This window comes from Sebastes umbrosus, chromosome 19, assembly GCF_015220745.1.
Source record: "Sebastes umbrosus isolate fSebUmb1 chromosome 19, fSebUmb1.pri, whole genome shotgun sequence".
NCBI classification, from domain to species: Eukaryota; Metazoa; Chordata; class Actinopteri; order Perciformes; family Sebastidae; genus Sebastes; species Sebastes umbrosus.
The window spans coordinates 3782195-3799831 of NC_051287.1; the positions used below are offsets into that span (position 1 = coordinate 3782195).

At 37.7% G+C, this 17637-nt stretch overlaps 1 protein-coding gene across 5 annotated transcripts in view; it reads right to left on the minus strand.

The window, feature by feature from the left end:
• The window catches only part of lhx5 (LIM homeobox 5), a 79262-nt gene that overhangs the window by 2630 nt on the left and 58995 nt on the right, over positions 1-17637 (minus strand). For 3 of the 5 annotated variants that reach the window (XM_037753648.1, XM_037753649.1, XM_037753650.1), the window contains 4 exons: positions 16759-17586; positions 13083-13306; positions 11628-11905; positions 8237-8402 (listed from right to left, as the gene is read on the minus strand). In XM_037753648.1, the coding sequence (XP_037609576.1) occupies positions 8237-8402; positions 11628-11905; positions 13083-13306; positions 16759-16931 (841 nt within the window). In that variant the 5' untranslated portion in view covers positions 16932-17586. The remainder of the gene's footprint in view (positions 1-8236; positions 8403-11627; positions 11906-13082; positions 13307-16758; positions 17587-17637) is intronic. The other 2 variants (XM_037753651.1, XM_037753652.1) reach the window with 2 other exon arrangements.

Consider the following 17637-nt stretch of genomic DNA (forward strand, 5'->3'; position numbering starts at 1 on the left):
ATAACGGGTTTCAGAGCGCAGTGGTGCCGTTGTCGCGTTGAGTTTTAAAGGGCCTTCAGTGAGTGAGAAATGGAGAGAGTACTAAGAGTAAGAAGTACTGAATGAATGAATGAATAAAAACTGATAAATATACCAGAGATTCACACAAATTCACGCCAGAGGGTTACATTTTCTAGTTTTCTTTCCTGAGATTAAAAGTAAAATTAAAAGTATGCGTATTTAACATAAAAATTATGTTGCAGTGTACTTATTATTTTGCTATTTTTATTCTTTGAAAGTCACCAGAATGCAGGAAACACAGTCTCTGAAACTCTGAGGAGGACCCCCAGACCCCCATACTTGGCAAGTATGCAAAACCTTCACTCACACCTCCACCCCTTTACCTAAATGGTGAAATTGATCATGTCCAATTTCCAACCAACCGGTCTCCAGCAGCCTCATTTGAGTGTATAAACAACTCCACGCTGCTCCACCTCAGTTCTCTCGCCTCCTCCACACTGCATTCATCTCCCTCACTCATTCAGCTCGCAGCCATGCGTGCACCTCGATGGATTCCCCACTGAAACTTCTGGATTTGGATGAGGAACTCCAGAATGAGATCCCTGCCTTCCCCTGCAGCCCTGCCAGGTCCTGTCGGCCGCATCTCCCCTCCGTCATGTCTGACGCAGCTTCCAGCAAACATCCCTCTCCTCTACCTCACTGGGCTGTGGCTATTTCCTGAGCTACACGGATCATGCAATCCAACTAAGGCTGCAACTAACAATCATTTTTATTGTTGATTAATCTGCTGATTATTTTCTCGATTAGTTGTTTGGTCTATAAAATGTCAGAATAATGTGTTTCCCAAAGCCCAAGATGACGTCCTCAAATGTCTCGTTTTGTCCACAACTCAAAGATATTCAGTTTACCGTCATAGAGGAGTAAAGAAACCAGAAAATATTCACATTTAAGAAGCTGCAATCAGAGAATTTTTACTTTTTTTTCATAAAAAATCACTCAAAAGGATTAATCAACTATCAAAATAGTAGCCAATTAATTTAATAGTTGACAACTAATTGATTAACAATCATTTTCATTATCAGTTAAGGGGAGAAACTACAGGTTAACAGGGTAAAAACATCTGTAATTAATAGATATCACCATGAAACTTCTCCAGTTGATTACTGACATTAAGACAATTATTTTTTTGTATTACAAATTTTCTGAAATTTTGTGTTTAAATATGCAAATGAGGCGTTATCTAATGGTAACTTTGGGTGAATTTAGAAGAAATCTACAGACGCAAATAGACAAACTAGCAAAATAAACACCTAAATGTGTATTTTGGATGTTTTCTTTCCACTATAGTCTGAAAGAAGACGTGTTATGGAAGCAAAATCTCAAAACAGTGCATGAAAAACAATGTTTTTTTGCCTATAGGGTCTTGCTTTATGATTACTGATGAATTGCTTGGTCTATAAAACATTATAAAATAGTGCAAGATGCCTTCACAATTTCTTTCCATTACTTCTTTTGTCCACCTAATAGTCCAAAATCCAAAGATATTCAATTAACAGTAATATAAACTATAAAAAAAAGCGGCAAATCCTCTGTTTGAGAAGCTGGAACGATATGGAGAAAATCAAATATCACAATATCTTTCACCGAATACCTCGATATTGATATTTACGACGATATTGTAGGGTCGACTATTAGTGCCTTCACAAAATATTAACATAAAAAGGGAAGTAAAGGGAAATAATAGAACTGGAACAGTCTGGTAAAATCAGAAAATATAAATCACTTTACTGAAATTCAGCCTTTAAAACCAGGAAAAGACAACATTAAGGCCGTATAATAACGATATCCAAAATATAAGACGATATCTAGTCTCATACCACAATACTGATATGATATCGATATATTGCCCTGCTGGAACCAGACGATGCACAGCAGCATCTCTGCATGAAAAATGACTAAAACCATGAATCGATTATCAAAACATTTTCCAATTAATTGTTGGCCGATTGCCCACTCAATTAATTCAGCAATCGTTTCAGCTCTAAATACAGAATTATTGCTGTTCAAACCTCCTTCTCTCCATTCAAACCTCACCATGCTGCTGTGTTTTTATCCACAATCAGTGTTGCATCATCAATAGCTTCCCACATGGAGTCAGTCGTGGTAGTGACACATTTACCCCGCTCTATTTACATCCATACAGCATCACATGACAAGATTGTTCTCTATCAAAACACATTATGCCTGGTTATGTGTCAGCAAATCATTCAGAAGGTCTCTGTTCAGTCAATGATTTCATGCAAATATCCACACGCACATACAGTATGCATCAAGCAGGAGCAATGGCTTCGTTACATCTATTTGGCACTTTCACTAAAAACCATGACAATGACAACCTCGTGGTCAGCAGGATTCATCCTCTGAGGAACATGAACGTCTGCACAGAATGTAATTAATTTCATAATAATAATAATAAAACAATATACATATAATCGTGTGGGTGAAAGCGTATATATTGAAACTCCCTTTCTCTTTGAGCGAAGCTTCATTCACGACTTGTTGATGTTTTTCTTGTCTAAAATATTTCGACATTTGACTTCAAAGCGTCGCAGCAGAAACACGTTAATGACAGAAAACAGCCCAAACACCGTGCTTCCACAGGAAATCTCCTGCACACACTCGGATTTACTAAATATGCTCTCCCTCACCTCTAACACTGACTGACATGTTTACGCCTCCGAGAGGTCTCGGCACAGTCTGGACCCCCCCCGCCTCCCCGACTATAATGTTTGATGTCTGCAGGTGTTTTCACATTTATACCTCAAACATCGTGACATTTTCATTCATTATTTATGAGTCTCAGAATATATCGTGAATGCTGTCCATTAACAAAGGGTTAAAGGGTTGCAAATTATTTTTTAAAAACTGATTTTGTCACTTACCTACAGTAATATTTGCGTCTATGATTTCTGCCTCCAGCCCAGTACAACGGAGGTTAACGGGACATTGGAAAATTAGATTTAAAAAATCAACAGTAACAACACAAACAATGTCCCCTAATCTTTGGATAATTAATAAACCTCACTGTGAACAGTTTTCATAGAGACTATTTCTTTGATAGTTCCAACAAAAAATGCTTATCGCCAAGAAGTGAAAGTCAATTGTTCGCTCCATTGCAACGTCAGCAGAGCTACGCTTCCGCCATTTTTGACTGAAAGCGACTATCGGACGCCAGTAAAACATCCACCTACAAAGTGTCGTAAAAAAAGTAAAACACATTTTTATTCTATTGTCACATTTAATGTCTCTACTGAAATGACCTGTGTTGAACAATACAAATATTATAAATATAATGAAGCGTTTTCAGTCCAAAATGGTGACAGCAGCTGTTGTCAGAAAAACACTGGAGTTTCTTCTCTTTGCTTCTTTACCCTACAGCTGCGTACCAGGTGTAGGGTGACAGGGAAATGCTGTGAGCGCCGAAAATAAAATTCTAAATATCTCAAATCTTGGATGAATAAAACCACGGCTGCAGTCGAACAATAAAAAAAAATAGTCTTTTCCTTGACCTCGATGGAAAATGTCATCAATTCATAAGGACTTAGGAAAAGACAACCACGGTGCTAAGACAATCTGACTGCACTTAAACGACAGCAGACGGATGTTGTCGTGTTTTACAGGACACTTTACAAGCGTAGTAATCTTAAACCCAACCATGACCTTTTTCCTAAACCTAACTAAGTGGATTTGTTGCCTAAACCTAAGTGTTTTTGTTTGAATTCACAACGTTAAACACGTGTTTAATGCGACCATAAAGTGACACCAAGTCGTCCTGACAAAGCGTCAGTATGTGACGAGTTGGGATGAGAACGTGTTGGAAAAAATCGTCCTCATTCTGAAAAAAAGTACCTCAATTCTTCGCCGTGTAATACTGTAGTTGTGTTAAAGTACTCATGACAAAAAAACAGTTTGGAAAAATATACTGACGTGTGAATTAATCACATGAAAAAAGGATGAAGGAAGGATGTTTTAAATTTATCCATAATGTACAACTAAACAGCGACAGCGGATGTTATAGACGGCCGAATGGTGCGTCGCTTTAAATGTTGCAGCCACAAGGAATTGTGGGACGACATTATCTCCTTTTCTCTCCTAAAGGATGGTCCAGTGTGTCCTCTGCTAAAGGAGATAATAAAAGGAAGCATTGAAGCACCTTTCCTTAGTATTTAGAGGACTCAACCAGCTCTTATCATCATGGCTGGCACTTAATACTTCCGGGTCATTTCACTCAGTTATGAACCTTCCTAAGAAAAAAAAAAAGACTATTCAACCGCAGTCCAAAACTACCTGTAGATAACGCAACAGGTGAGACACTTTTTTGTTCCATTATTTGGATGAACAGACCCTATACTGTTTCCAAGCAGTTCACACATGAATCCAATCCTGAGTGCCAAACCACTTTGAGATCCGTCCAGTACGAATGTGGCCACAACAAACCGACCAGCAGCTGAGCTCCTCTTGCACTCTCTCAGAGCGGAACCGTAGTATGTAATAGATGTACAGTATGTACTAGATGTACAGTATGTACTAGATGTATAGTGTGTACTAGATGTACAGTATGCACTAGATGTACAACTAGATGTACAGCATGTACTAGAGATGTACAGTATGAACTAGATGTACAGTATGTACTAGATGTACAGTATGCACTAGATGTACAATATGTACTATATGTACAGTGTGTACTAGATGTACAGTATGCACTAGATGTACAACTAGATGTACAGTATGTACTAGATGTACAGTGTGTCCTAGATGTGCAGTGTGTACTAGATGTACAGTGTTTACTAGATGTACAGTATGTACTAGATGTACAGTGTTTACTAGATGTACAGTATGTACTAGATGTACAGTGTGTACTAGATCTAAAGTGTATACTAGATGTACAGTATGTACTAGATGTACAGTGTGTACTAGATCTAAAGTGTATACTAGATGTACAGTATGTACTAGATGTACAGTGTTTACTAGATGTACAGTATGTACTAGATGTACAGTGTGTACTAGATCTAAAGTGTATACTAGATGTACAGTATGTACTAGATGTACAGTGTGTACTAGATCTAAAGTGTATACTAGATGTACAGTATGTACTAGATGTACAGTGTGTACTAGATGTACAGTATGTACTAGATTACAGTGTGTACTAGATGTACAGTAGTTGCACACAGCTGACTCACCCGAGCCTGTGACAGTTGCATTGCTCAACTTTAACGGAATTTTTTGGGGGAAATCCACTTATTCACCTTCTTACCGAGAGTTAGATGAGGAGATTCTCGTCTAACTCTCGGCAAGAAAGTAAATGAGGGTATATACTACATCTGTCCTCGACCAAAGAAATTCATAGTCGACTAACACTCATACGATTTTGTCGACTAATCGATTAGTTGATTTAATCGACAGATTCTTCACAAAGAATCACGCAACAGCACCACTTTAAAATCTTGTGTTTACCAGAGATGTGCTCATAAGTTTCTTAGAAATAAGTCATTCAAAAGCATAAAAAATGACTAATCAACTAAAGAAATGTTAGTCAACTGAGACCAAATATTCCTTTAACCTTAAACCAGAGACTGATACCTCCAAACAAGTCACAAAGTCTGACTGCACAACGATTCTTTTCAACACTTAGTCTCAAAGGGACAAAGACTTGTGTTGTGATGTTCTGCTGACATGGCAAAAGTTATGGAGGACTGAATTTTGCATATTTGATGTGCTATTCTCTTAAAAGTACATTTCTTGAGTTGCTTATCAGACAAAATCCCGTCAGAAGAGTTTCTAAAAGGGCTCATCCGCTCCACATGTAGCCAATAACTTCACACACCGTTTGCATCCATTAACAATTACAAAACCTCCACCTGCCTTCTGCCTTCTCACCGCTTCCATATTCTCCTCCCAAATTTACATCCTCCCCTCTGCTCCAAATTACCTCAGTTACATTAAATCCATTCTGTTTCAACACCACCTTGAAACTGAGATCGATGGCAGACTTCATCCCCGCTGCCGCAGATGTTGCACTGGAGTTTACTCCTCCACTCCCAACCATATGCTCCTCTTACTTCAGTCTAAACAGGCAGAATCCAGGAACTAACAGGTTAGATATCAAGAAATATGTTGGCTAATTATAACTACTGCATTTATTCGTCATTGCACGTGGCCTTTTTTTTTTTAGAAACAATAAGAGCTGACATGACTTTCACAAACAAGCTAATTATTTGATCTCCCCTGCTAGTTTGGCCCGACCTTGAGAATAAACAACAAGCGTGTGTTGTGGCCTGCGTGGTGTGTGTGATGGGGGATGGAGATGGAGGGAGGCGTTGGCTCTGCAAACTATAATTACTCTCACGCATGCAGACGCACCGTACCACACACACAGGCGGCGGCAGCAGCAGCAGCAGCGGAGCATAAGGAAGCAGCGAGCTCAGATAAAGGCGAGCAGACTGGCCTGTGCTGCTGCGGCACAAAAGGGTGTGAAAAGCAGCGTGCGAAGAAAGCAAGAGAGAGATGAGAGTGAGGGATGGAGGTTTTGTCCTGTGTTTTTTCCCCTCCCACTCCCTGCGTCGCAGCCTTGACGGCTCCAGTTTATTGTATCCTCAATGCCCGGGCCCTTCAGGTAGATGTGCACGAGCTGTATAGAAACTGCGGCTCTCACCACCGTCCGTGAAAAAACAAACTGCTGATATACATGACAGGTGCATCTGATTTATTCCTGCAGCTCAATGTGGAGCTGTTGTTGTGCTGCTGTTACACGCTGCCCACCTGCTATTGTGTCAAAATGATTTTTTTTTTAATAACCCACAATCCAGATTTTTCTTAGAGTGGTCTTGAGAAGTGTTTTTTTTTTTTTTTTTTGAGGGAATATTGATTTTTAAAGGAGTCTTTACACCAAATGGAGATCACATTGTGTTCCAGCTTTAGAAAAGAAAACTATAAAGAAAAAATAGCTTTTCATTTTATCATTTTCACATGTGGGAAACAACAAACCAGGTGCGCCTCATCTCCTGCATTTAATAGAAACTTTCATATGTTAATAGCTAATTATTTGCCAAAATCAAACATGATTGTTTCCTGTGAAATTAACATGTTGTCAGTGAATAGATGCAACACCACATTCACCTCTACATGTTTCAGCCCGTCTCAGCTGCTAAAGAGGATGCAGCTGTTTAAGAAATATATTTTAATATGTCAGCCTTTTGTTGATTTGAGTTAAAATCTTCTCGAGAACACTTAAGAACGTAAGATATTTGCTCTTCATTAAAGCTTTTCTCTAACACTTAAATATTCAAAACTACATTGGATGAATCTGCTTTAATGTTTTACTATTCCTTGAAAAACATCTTCTTTTTTTTAACCTTAATTTGTTGAAGATGCAGATTTATTGGTTCATTAAAACTTGGGTGGAGTGATCCGTTTCTATTGCAGAATAGGAGAAGAATCAAATGTCACAAATAGTGATATTGTGCTTTATTTTTTCCAGACTTTACACCTACTATTTTTGAGATTCTCCCGTCTGGATGAATCAATATAAACTGCGTGTTTTGAGCTTAAATGCATGACTGCAGTATATGCCACCCATGCTGCAACACTTTCTCTACAAATGTCTGTATTGGAGCACATCTGTAACCCCTCCCGGCTGTATAACAAGTGGCAAGTTAAGCAGGTTCAATACTTATTTTGAGCTTAACTCTCCAACTAGAAGTCAAATGCATACAGTACGCACTGGCTAAATAGTCCCCAAGGTTAGAGTCAAATTAAGGACTGATCATATGTTGTATCTTGGAACAGAAAGATGAATAGAAAATCATGCGACCCTCGATGTCCATATAAACTGAGGGGACGTCTGCAGTAGATAAAGAACAATCTTTAAGTAACTATCAGCCTCGTTGCTGCTGCTGCTGAAGGCTGCAATTAAGTTACACAATATCACCTGAAGAGTGATATACATTAAAGATACAGGGCCGTGCACTAAATGTGTATTAGGTCAATTCAATTTATTTTTATGTAGCGTCAAATCATAACAGAAGTTATCTCGAGACGCTTTTCATATAGAGCAGGTCTAGACTGTTCTCAGGAGATCCCCCATGAGCATGCATTGTGATGCGACAATGGCAAGAAAACAATCCCCTTATTCGTTGACCCTGCATGTGTTGTCATCAGCGAATACTCTGTCTCTTACCTCCGTAGTAGCCATAGGCCCCAGGTCCTAAAATGTCCGGATCCTCCAGCCGGCCTCCCAGGGGCCTCATCCTCCTCGGGCCCCTGAAGAAGGCGTGCCGCCGGGCCCCGAGAGCACTCAGCTGCTTCATTCGTCGCTCTTTGGATCTTCTGTTCTGGAACCAAACCTGCAATCGGAACCAGATTAAGACGGGGACCTCAGTTAAAAAGAGGGTTGTTTTTGTTTCCACTCAAGCTTTTACTGCGTCATGCCGAGTTAAAACCAAGAGGTACGAGTCATGTTGTTGTTGTACGATTCAGACTCTAATCGCTACAGGATTCAGTCTGTTGCATCGTGCACAAACACTAAATACACAAAGCACAACTGACAGGATTGAAAACAAATTAATATGCATCAACTTCATTTGGATCCTGATCATTTTTAGGTGATTTCACTCATCTATTCAATTTCATGCTCACTGTTACAGAGCTTGTGTCGGAGCTATTAACTTGAAATGCTGTTTTTCTTTATATAGATTTAAGCCTTTAAAGAGCTCTTATTCAAAAACGACAAATTATTTATTTCTGTGACCATTTTGAACTGTACTTACAGTATTTACATTTGCATTAATTGAGTTTTAAACTCTTGAATCTCATTGAAATGTGTTAAAGTTAAACTAAAAGTAGTTACATTTCACAGAAAAAAGTAATTTCTAACCTAAATATAAGATGAAAACCTTCCAGTGCAATATTAGAATTACATAAGTTTACATCAATGAGGCATTTTGTTCCTGTAATTCACTCTTTTATACATATAATATTACAATATATCTCTGGAAAGCACAAAGTATTAAAGACCAACTCAGAATGAATGAGAAAAGCTGCTCCGTTTTGAAATTAAGTGTCTTATCTATAATAAGACACTTATAAAGAAACACACTTTTCAGTCATGAAGCTCCTGTTGTAAAATAAAGATGAACAGCAACGCAATATAAACCAACACACAACCTCGGTGCAAGTTAAAATAAACAGTGGAAGCTACAAATCAGAGTATAAAAAGGCCTTATCACTGACGTCTTTGAAGAGGAACAAAGGAGGATTTCACTACACGCCATATGGAAGAATGTCGGCATTATAAGCACATAACACGTCTTGTTTCGCCTTTGCATCACTGCTGCATAATGATGTGTGCTCACCCCAGCCAGGCTACACCAGAGGCAAAATCCCACTGTGCTGCAGATTAACAAAAACACACACACACACACACACTCACTCACACAGACGCACGCACACAAACACCTAAAACCACTTAGGCTCTGTTCTATGTGCTCCAGCGGCAAAGGCGACACCTGCTTATTGAGAACAATCGTCTAACTGTAGGGTACATTTTCATGGAAATGCTCTCGCTCCCCTCGAGAGAGCGTTGCTTAGGGATTACATACACATGCTGGAGAAGCAGCGTGGCTCACAGGGCTCCCCGTGTTGAGAGCAATGGTATTTAACACGCAGCGAACGAGGAGGAGGAAGATGACGAAACAGAGCCTCCATTTTGGCTCCAAGCAACACACACACACACACACACACACACACACACACACTCAGAAGGGGATGGGAGGGAGGGTAGGGATGGACTCCCCTGATTGATTGATTGATTTATTGACTGTTTGATTGAGCTCTGTTGATGCAGCTCACACACACACAGCAGCAGCCTGCAGTGTATGATATAGACGAGGCAGTGGTCCGCTCTAATAAGCAGTGGGAACACAGGCTGGAAGTGAGTAAGAGCAGAGAGGTGGGAAAGGGGAGGGTGGTATGTAAATCTGTGAAATCAGCGATAATTACAGCGAGTGCACAAAAAGCCACATCACAGTTGGCAGAGATGGTGCTAATCATCCTGACACAGTCTGCACCCAGACACTCAGTGTGTGTGTGTGTGCGTGTGTGTGTGTGTGAGGGTGAAAAGACTAGACAGGGAAAGGGTCCAAAACAGTGTACGCTCATGTTTGTATATGTGGGCTTCCTCTCGCCTTTGGCAAAAACAAGACTAACCTTGTTTTGTTTTTTGTTTTTTTACTAATTTCATGGCTGTGCAACACGTTTGATTACTGAAATAAAGCGCTGTCTGCACAAAATAAATGATATTCTTTTAGAAAAAACAAAACAACAACAACATTATTATATCCATGCATCAGTAAATTGGATTACTAGATCTTAATTTCAGAGCTACAAATGAATGAACGCCTGCAGATATGGACACAGGAGCGTGGAAATTGGATGCAAATAGGAATACAACTTTTATAGGAATTAAAAAAATAAATAGTGGAGTTAGCAGCATTAAATTTGAAAACAATCTTAAAGCAACAAACTCTTAATAAAATAATAATAATACAAATATAAAACTGTCATTTAAAGTGGAAGATTTAGTCTTTCTATTCGAGTAAAAACATTAAAATTGTGCTCTGAGTTCAGCAGACTGGAGTCTTTTTGTTGATAAATGAGCATAGAAATAGAGTAGAAATATTATATTTATATGTACATGAGCTTGAAGTTTGCACAATTGTGTGCATAGTTTAATTTTGTGTGTGTTTACAACAGCATTTTTTCCAGGAATGTCACCAGACGCCCATTTCATAATACTGCAAATATATAAATATTGACTTTCATCAATCAGCATTGTGTTACCTCCTTTTAGCTATACATATATACATTTATTTAAATGAAAAGCTTCCAGATTGCCACCTTAAGGCAACACACTGCTACCACATGAATGTGTTTTACTATTAAACTATGCAAACTGGATTTTTTTAATTGATTATATGTATTTTTGTATGTGTATATACTGCGTGTGCATATATGTGTATGTATGTATGTATGTATACAGTATATACATGTATATATAAATACATTTTATTTTATTTTATTGTTTTAAATTATATTTCTTTTACTTGTGTATATTCTTTTTACTTATATTTGTATATATGTTTTTCCTGTATCTATACTGGCTTATTTTATATTAATATTAGGTTTATTAAGTGTCTTTGTACCGAGAATGTTATTATTGGGGACTGTTGTTTTAAAATGAACAAAAAAAACAATAAATATAATATTGAAAAAAAACCTATGCAAACTGTCTGTCTTTGTCACGTGCAAAGACATCATTTAAGAGGTCTTTTTCTATTATTATTTGAGAAAATCTCATCAAATATAACACAAAAAAGAACATAAACATGCACATATAGAATGAGATCAATGTGGATCTGCATGCTGCTAATAGAGCACATTATATCTAGACATTTCTCTAACAGATGATGAGGCCTTCCATTAGAAATCACTGATTTATAACCCATCATCTGTGTCTGCAGAGCCTCCCCTGATGGTTCCCTGCACAAAGCACCTTAACCAGCTGATCTTACCTGGATGACCCGCATGTTTAGTCCTGTTTCCTGGGCCAGCTGTTCTCGGATGTGCCTGGTGGGTTTCGGTGTGGCGACAAACGCGGCCTTTAACGTTTCCAGCTGCTTGGCCTTGATGGTGGTCCTGGGTCCCCTCCTCTTGGTGCCAGAGTTCTGCTCCTCGTTCTCTATATTGTTCGTTTCCTTATCAGAGGACGTGGAATTGTCCGTCTCCTTTATGTCGTCCTGTATTGGGTCCTGCAGATCCGGCGATAAACTCCTATCTGTACACGACGACACTGAGGGGGGAAACAAACAAGAGGAAGGTCACGATCCCAAATGTCACGGAGGAAGAGGAGGGATGGGGGGTTTAATTAGGTCTGGAGATGCACAGCGGTAATGTGCATGCAAAATATGCGAATATTTCTGCAGAAATCTGTCAAAAAAACAGCATTTGCATGAGATTTTTTGCATTTATTTTACACCTGGAGATGCACAGCGGCAATATGCATCCAAAATATTAGTTATATTTCACTGAAATATGTAAAAAAAAAACAGCAATTGCATGAGATTTTTGAATTTAATTGTAGACCTGGAGATGCACAACGGTAATACTGGAAATATGCATCCAAAATATGCGAATATTTCACTGAAAATTGTCAAAAAAACAGCATTTGCATGAGATGTTTGTATTTATTTTAGATCTGGAGATGCACAACTGATAATATGCATCCAAAATAGGCGAATATTTCACTGAAAATTGTCAAATAAACAGCATTTGCATGAGATTTTTTGCATTTATGCTAGACATGGACATGCACAGCGGTAATATGCATCCAAAATATTAGTTATATTTCACTGAATTCTGTCAAAAAACAGCAATTACATGAGATGTTTGCATTTATTTTAGATCTGGAGATGCACAGCGGCCATACCAGAACTATGCATTCAAAATATGCGAATATTTCACTGAAACTTGTAAAAAAAAAAAAAGAAAAAAAAAAGGCACTAGTGTGACATTTTTGTACATGCACTATGCATTTTTTTCTTAATTAAAATAAACAAAACAAAATCTAAATGTTATTTGCAGATTTGATGCCTGAAAAGCTAAAAAAAATTCAAATATTTTCCATTAAAGTAATTGCACACATGCATGTAAATGAACACGTGCATATATATATATAGAAGAAGGGCTGCTGTCCTCGTGAGCTTTCTACAAGGATGAATAGCGCACGCGGCCACACTATAACGTGCTCATCCCCAGCGGATCCTGACGTACAATAATAGAAAGCTATTGTCCTGTGGAGGTAAATATTGGAGTCATTCATCTGACAAGGTTGTTGTGAAATACTCTCCACGGACTGATGCAAATATTGCACAAAATCAGCATCACATACTGGACATTTAAAGCCTCCTCCAACAGGCAGATTGTTATTTTATTTATTAGATATTATAACATATTAATGCATTGATTACCTGAGTTCAAGTTGACTTCCTTGATGGCTCCGGAGCTCGGATAATCTTCTTTGCACACAAACTTGTTCTCGTCTATCACGTAGAGCTCCTCTCCAGTGGACAGCTGCTTGTTACACACCATGCAGGTGAAGCAGTTCAGATGGAAAACCTTGCTGCGAGCTTTACGCACCAAGTCGTTGGGCGAGATTCCCTGCAGACAGCCCGCGCATTTAGTGCCAAACCGCCTGCGTAAAACCAGAAATGCATGTCACATTTATGTTGTTTTATTAAAACAGTTTAAAAGGCCAAAACACAGTAATAACAGCATTGCACAAAAGCCTTTTTTTTTTTGCAACATCATATAATTATCATTTTTGATAATAGACATTTTCTGTCCATAAATGTGCATATCAGATATAATAAAATGTGTTATAAATATAATAATAGTTTGGTAGGAATAAATAATTCAAGCACTAATACTTAAACAATATTTACATGTCAAATTCTAATCATAAAAAAATAAAAAAATCTCACTTCCAAGATAAGCTCTTGTTTGGCAACATCATATAATTATTTTTATCCTTTTTTTTTGGTCGAGCTTTTATGTCCATAAATGTGCATATCAGTTATAATAAAATGTGTTATAAATATCATAATAGTTTGGTAGGAATAAATAATTCGAGCACTAATACTTAACACAATATTAACATGTCAAATTGTAATCATAAAAAAAAAAATAATATACCAACAAATACCAGCACACAATAATAACAATAATAATAATAATAATAATAATAATAATAATAATAATAATACAATGCTTCTTATTTATCACCATTCCAGTAAATAAAATAAATAAATATAAATAAATATATGCAGTCCTCTTATGTATAAGTATTAAGTAATTATAAATAATCATTCACAATAAATAAACAAAATAAATAAATAAAGGTATGTCTCCCTGTCTCTATATAACTGACTAATAGAAACCATTAAAACGGAAATAAAATAATAATTAAAAAAATAAATCAGATTTTTTTTTTTTTTAAGGCTTTGGAAATCCCCGCATGTTCATTATTATTTTGATGGAGGTGCATGTGACAATAACCCCACGCAAAACGTATTAGTGACAATCAACACATTGTAGCCGCGGATATATTACAGGATTAAGCAGAGTAGGAGCATTTCAGCGTGAAAATCTGCTCTTAATCCATATTCACCCTCTTAAATACCGAAGAGACTTCATCACCAATTTGATGCACAAAAAATAAAAACCCCAAAAAATAAATTCTGCAGAATTTGGAAAAAAAAAGGTTGTGCGTAATTGCATGATGGAAAGAGGTGAGTGGCATGTATTTATGGTTTTTATATAAATATGAGGAGTTTTAGCAGATGTTTAAGTCTCTCTTTGGGGCCTTTGCTCTATACCTGGATTTGCAGGATTTGTTTGTTTATTTAGATCCCCATTAGCTTTTGCATAGCAGCAGCTATTCTTCCTGCAGGGTCAACATAGTTTACATGGTGACAATACAAAAAATACACATTCACACTACTCATCATACACTCTAACATAACACATTGCAATGCAACTGTAAATAAAACAATAACACAGTTTAAATGACAAAAAACACAAAGAAAATAGACTGAATCTATCATGATCTAACAGAAAAATATCATCATTTAACATGATAATACCCTTACACACCAAAAAATACTTATAAATTACTAAAGTATCTTCTTAAGTAATGCTCTTATAGTGTTTTTTTAAAAAAAAACATATATAGTATTTTGTTGTGTAATATGATTTGGGAGTGAATTCCATTCTTGCATTGCTCTGTATATTGCTCTGTATATTGCTCTGTATATTGTTCTGTATATTGCTCTGTATGTTGCTCTGTATGTTGCTCTGTATATTGCTCTGTATATTTTTTTTATTTTTATTTTATTTTACCTTTATTTAACCAGGTAAAATCAATAGAGAACCAATTCTCATTTACATTGTTGCTCTATATATTGCTCTGTATATTGCTCTGTATGTTGCTCTGTACGTTGCTCTGCATGTTGCTCTGTATGTTGCTCTGTACGTTGCTCTGCATGTTGCTCTGTATGTTGCTCTGTATGTTGCTGTACTTTGACCTGATTTGGTTTTGGATCTTGGTAAAGTCAAATAACCTGCAGGGTGGTGGGGGTTTTGCATTAAGCCTCTGGGTGAAAGCAAGCTCTCCTTTTGTGCACCATTGTTTTAACACTAATGTCGGCTTGTCTCTCCATTTGCAACAGTATCGCTCCACAGTCCTCTTCCTTTCACATGCATGGCCAAACCTCCACCCCCAACCACCACACAGCCAGCAAAAGGGCACAACTCTACTTACACAACAAATGGACATATTAGGGTGATTACTGTTTCGCCCTGCTAATGGCTGCACATTTAAATCCAGTGCTTGATGGAGACCTGCACTAATATGATGGCCAGGGCCAATAATAGCCAGTCTGGACAAAAGGCTAATGTGTCTTACATGTCATTAGACAATTTGGGAGAAAATAACTGACACATAGAAATGAAAATGATGCTAAGAGGAGTGCGACGCCACACAAACAAGAGCTTCACTTATCACTCAATTACCTGAGACACTTTTTAGGGATTGTGAACCGGTTAATAGTCTAAGTGTTGTCTGGATGTGGGAAATAGATTAAAATGCTCAGCACATACATGGCTGCACAATTAAATATTGTTTTATTATTGTAGAGGCCTTGCATGTATTAAAAGGCCAACGTGATATTTCATTTTAGATTTTCTGTTTGCTGCTGCTTTTTATTAAACCAGATAATGATCTTATTATACTGCACTAGAGCTTTTACTCTCGTGTGTTATATTCTATTTTAGCTTTTATTTTTAACTTGTTTTTATTTTCTAATCTTTAATGTTTTTATAACTGTTTTAATTATGTCTTAATGTTCTTGAATGTTTATGTAAAAGCACTTTGAATTGCCCTGTTGTTGAAATGTGCTCTACAAATAAAGCCTTGCCTTTAGAGATGAATTAATCCTGCATTTTAAAATAAATAAATGATAGTTTTACATTTATTCTAGGCCTAAAGACACTTCTTCTATTTTATCCACACAGCCTACAAGATAATAAATAGTTTTAACCCTTTATTTGCACTTATAATTTAAGTTCAGGTTTAGATTTTGTGGGCCACATTATTTTTCTTTCTATATTTATATCCATAGAAATATTGCTCTGATCTTGGCGCATATATTGTTGTGATTTTAAAGACATATTTATCCAGATTCTCTGTGTTTTACCTGAAAAAGTCAATTTTGCAATTGAGCAACAATTTCATTTTAGAGATGAATTAATCCTGCACTTTAAAATGAAATTCAACTTTTACATTTATTCTAGGCCTATGGACACTTCTTCTATTTTATCCACACAGCCTGCAATATAATAAATAGTTTTAACCTTTATTTGCACTTTAAATTTAAGTTCAGGTTTGATTTTATGGGCCACATTATATTTTTTTTGAATTTTCTATATTTATATATATAGAAATATTGCTTAAAGTTCAGGTTTGATTTTGTGAGCCAAATTATTTTTATTTATTCCTATATTTATATGCATATAAATATTTCCCTGATTTTGGTGCATGTTGTGATATAATAAAAAAAATCCAGATTCTCTCTGTGTGTGTTTTACCTGAAAAAGTCCGTTTTGCAATAGAGCTTTCCATCCCTGGAGAAGCACTTCTCGGTGAGGGTGCAGTTGCACTCGCAGCACTGGACGCACTTGGCGTGCCAGGCTCGGTCCAGCACGTTGAGGAGGAACCGGTCCAGGATGGGCCGTTCGCAGCCTGCACAGTGGACCATCATGATGTCTCCTCTGTCTCCGTCTCCGGCCTGCAGGACGCCGAGAGCAGACCTCCCTGCACGGACTGAGCTGCTGCTCGGACTGAGGCAGAACAACGTCTTGGCTGCTTTTGGTGCGCTTTGTGCAGGCGAAAAAAGTAGAGGAAGAAGCTCCTCGGTGCACGGTTGTAGTCCTGATCCTGATCCTGCACGGTCCTGCAGCACTTGTCACAAATCCACAATCCAGAGAGGAAGAGGAGAGCTTTCAGCCGCTCCAGCAGCTGATGTGCATGTTTTCTCTGTTAAAACCTCATTATTCAACAAAAAGCATGTTTTATTTCTAATAATGCATCCCCTCAGCTTCTTGTTTTGGGTCCAGTCATGTCATTTCTTCCTCCAGGCTTCTTCACCTGCACCTCAACGCCGCCACTTTACGCATCGCTGTGCCTGGCTGGGTTATCATCATGAGGGTTTGTGCGTCCTGCTCGTCCTGCGCTCACATTGGATGACGCGCCTGTTAATTCCCGTTGCCAGGAGAGCCAATCAGAACGCAGTTGTTATGGTTACACGTCCACAGCCTCCTGAGCGAACCTGAATCCCACAACCAGGACCGAGGATGGATGCATGCATGCAAGAAGCTTATACAGAGGAGGCCAGCTTGGGAAGGTTTCATGAGTGACTTTATAAAAGAGAGAGAAGCTGCAGATGAGGCTGCTGCACTGTAAACAAT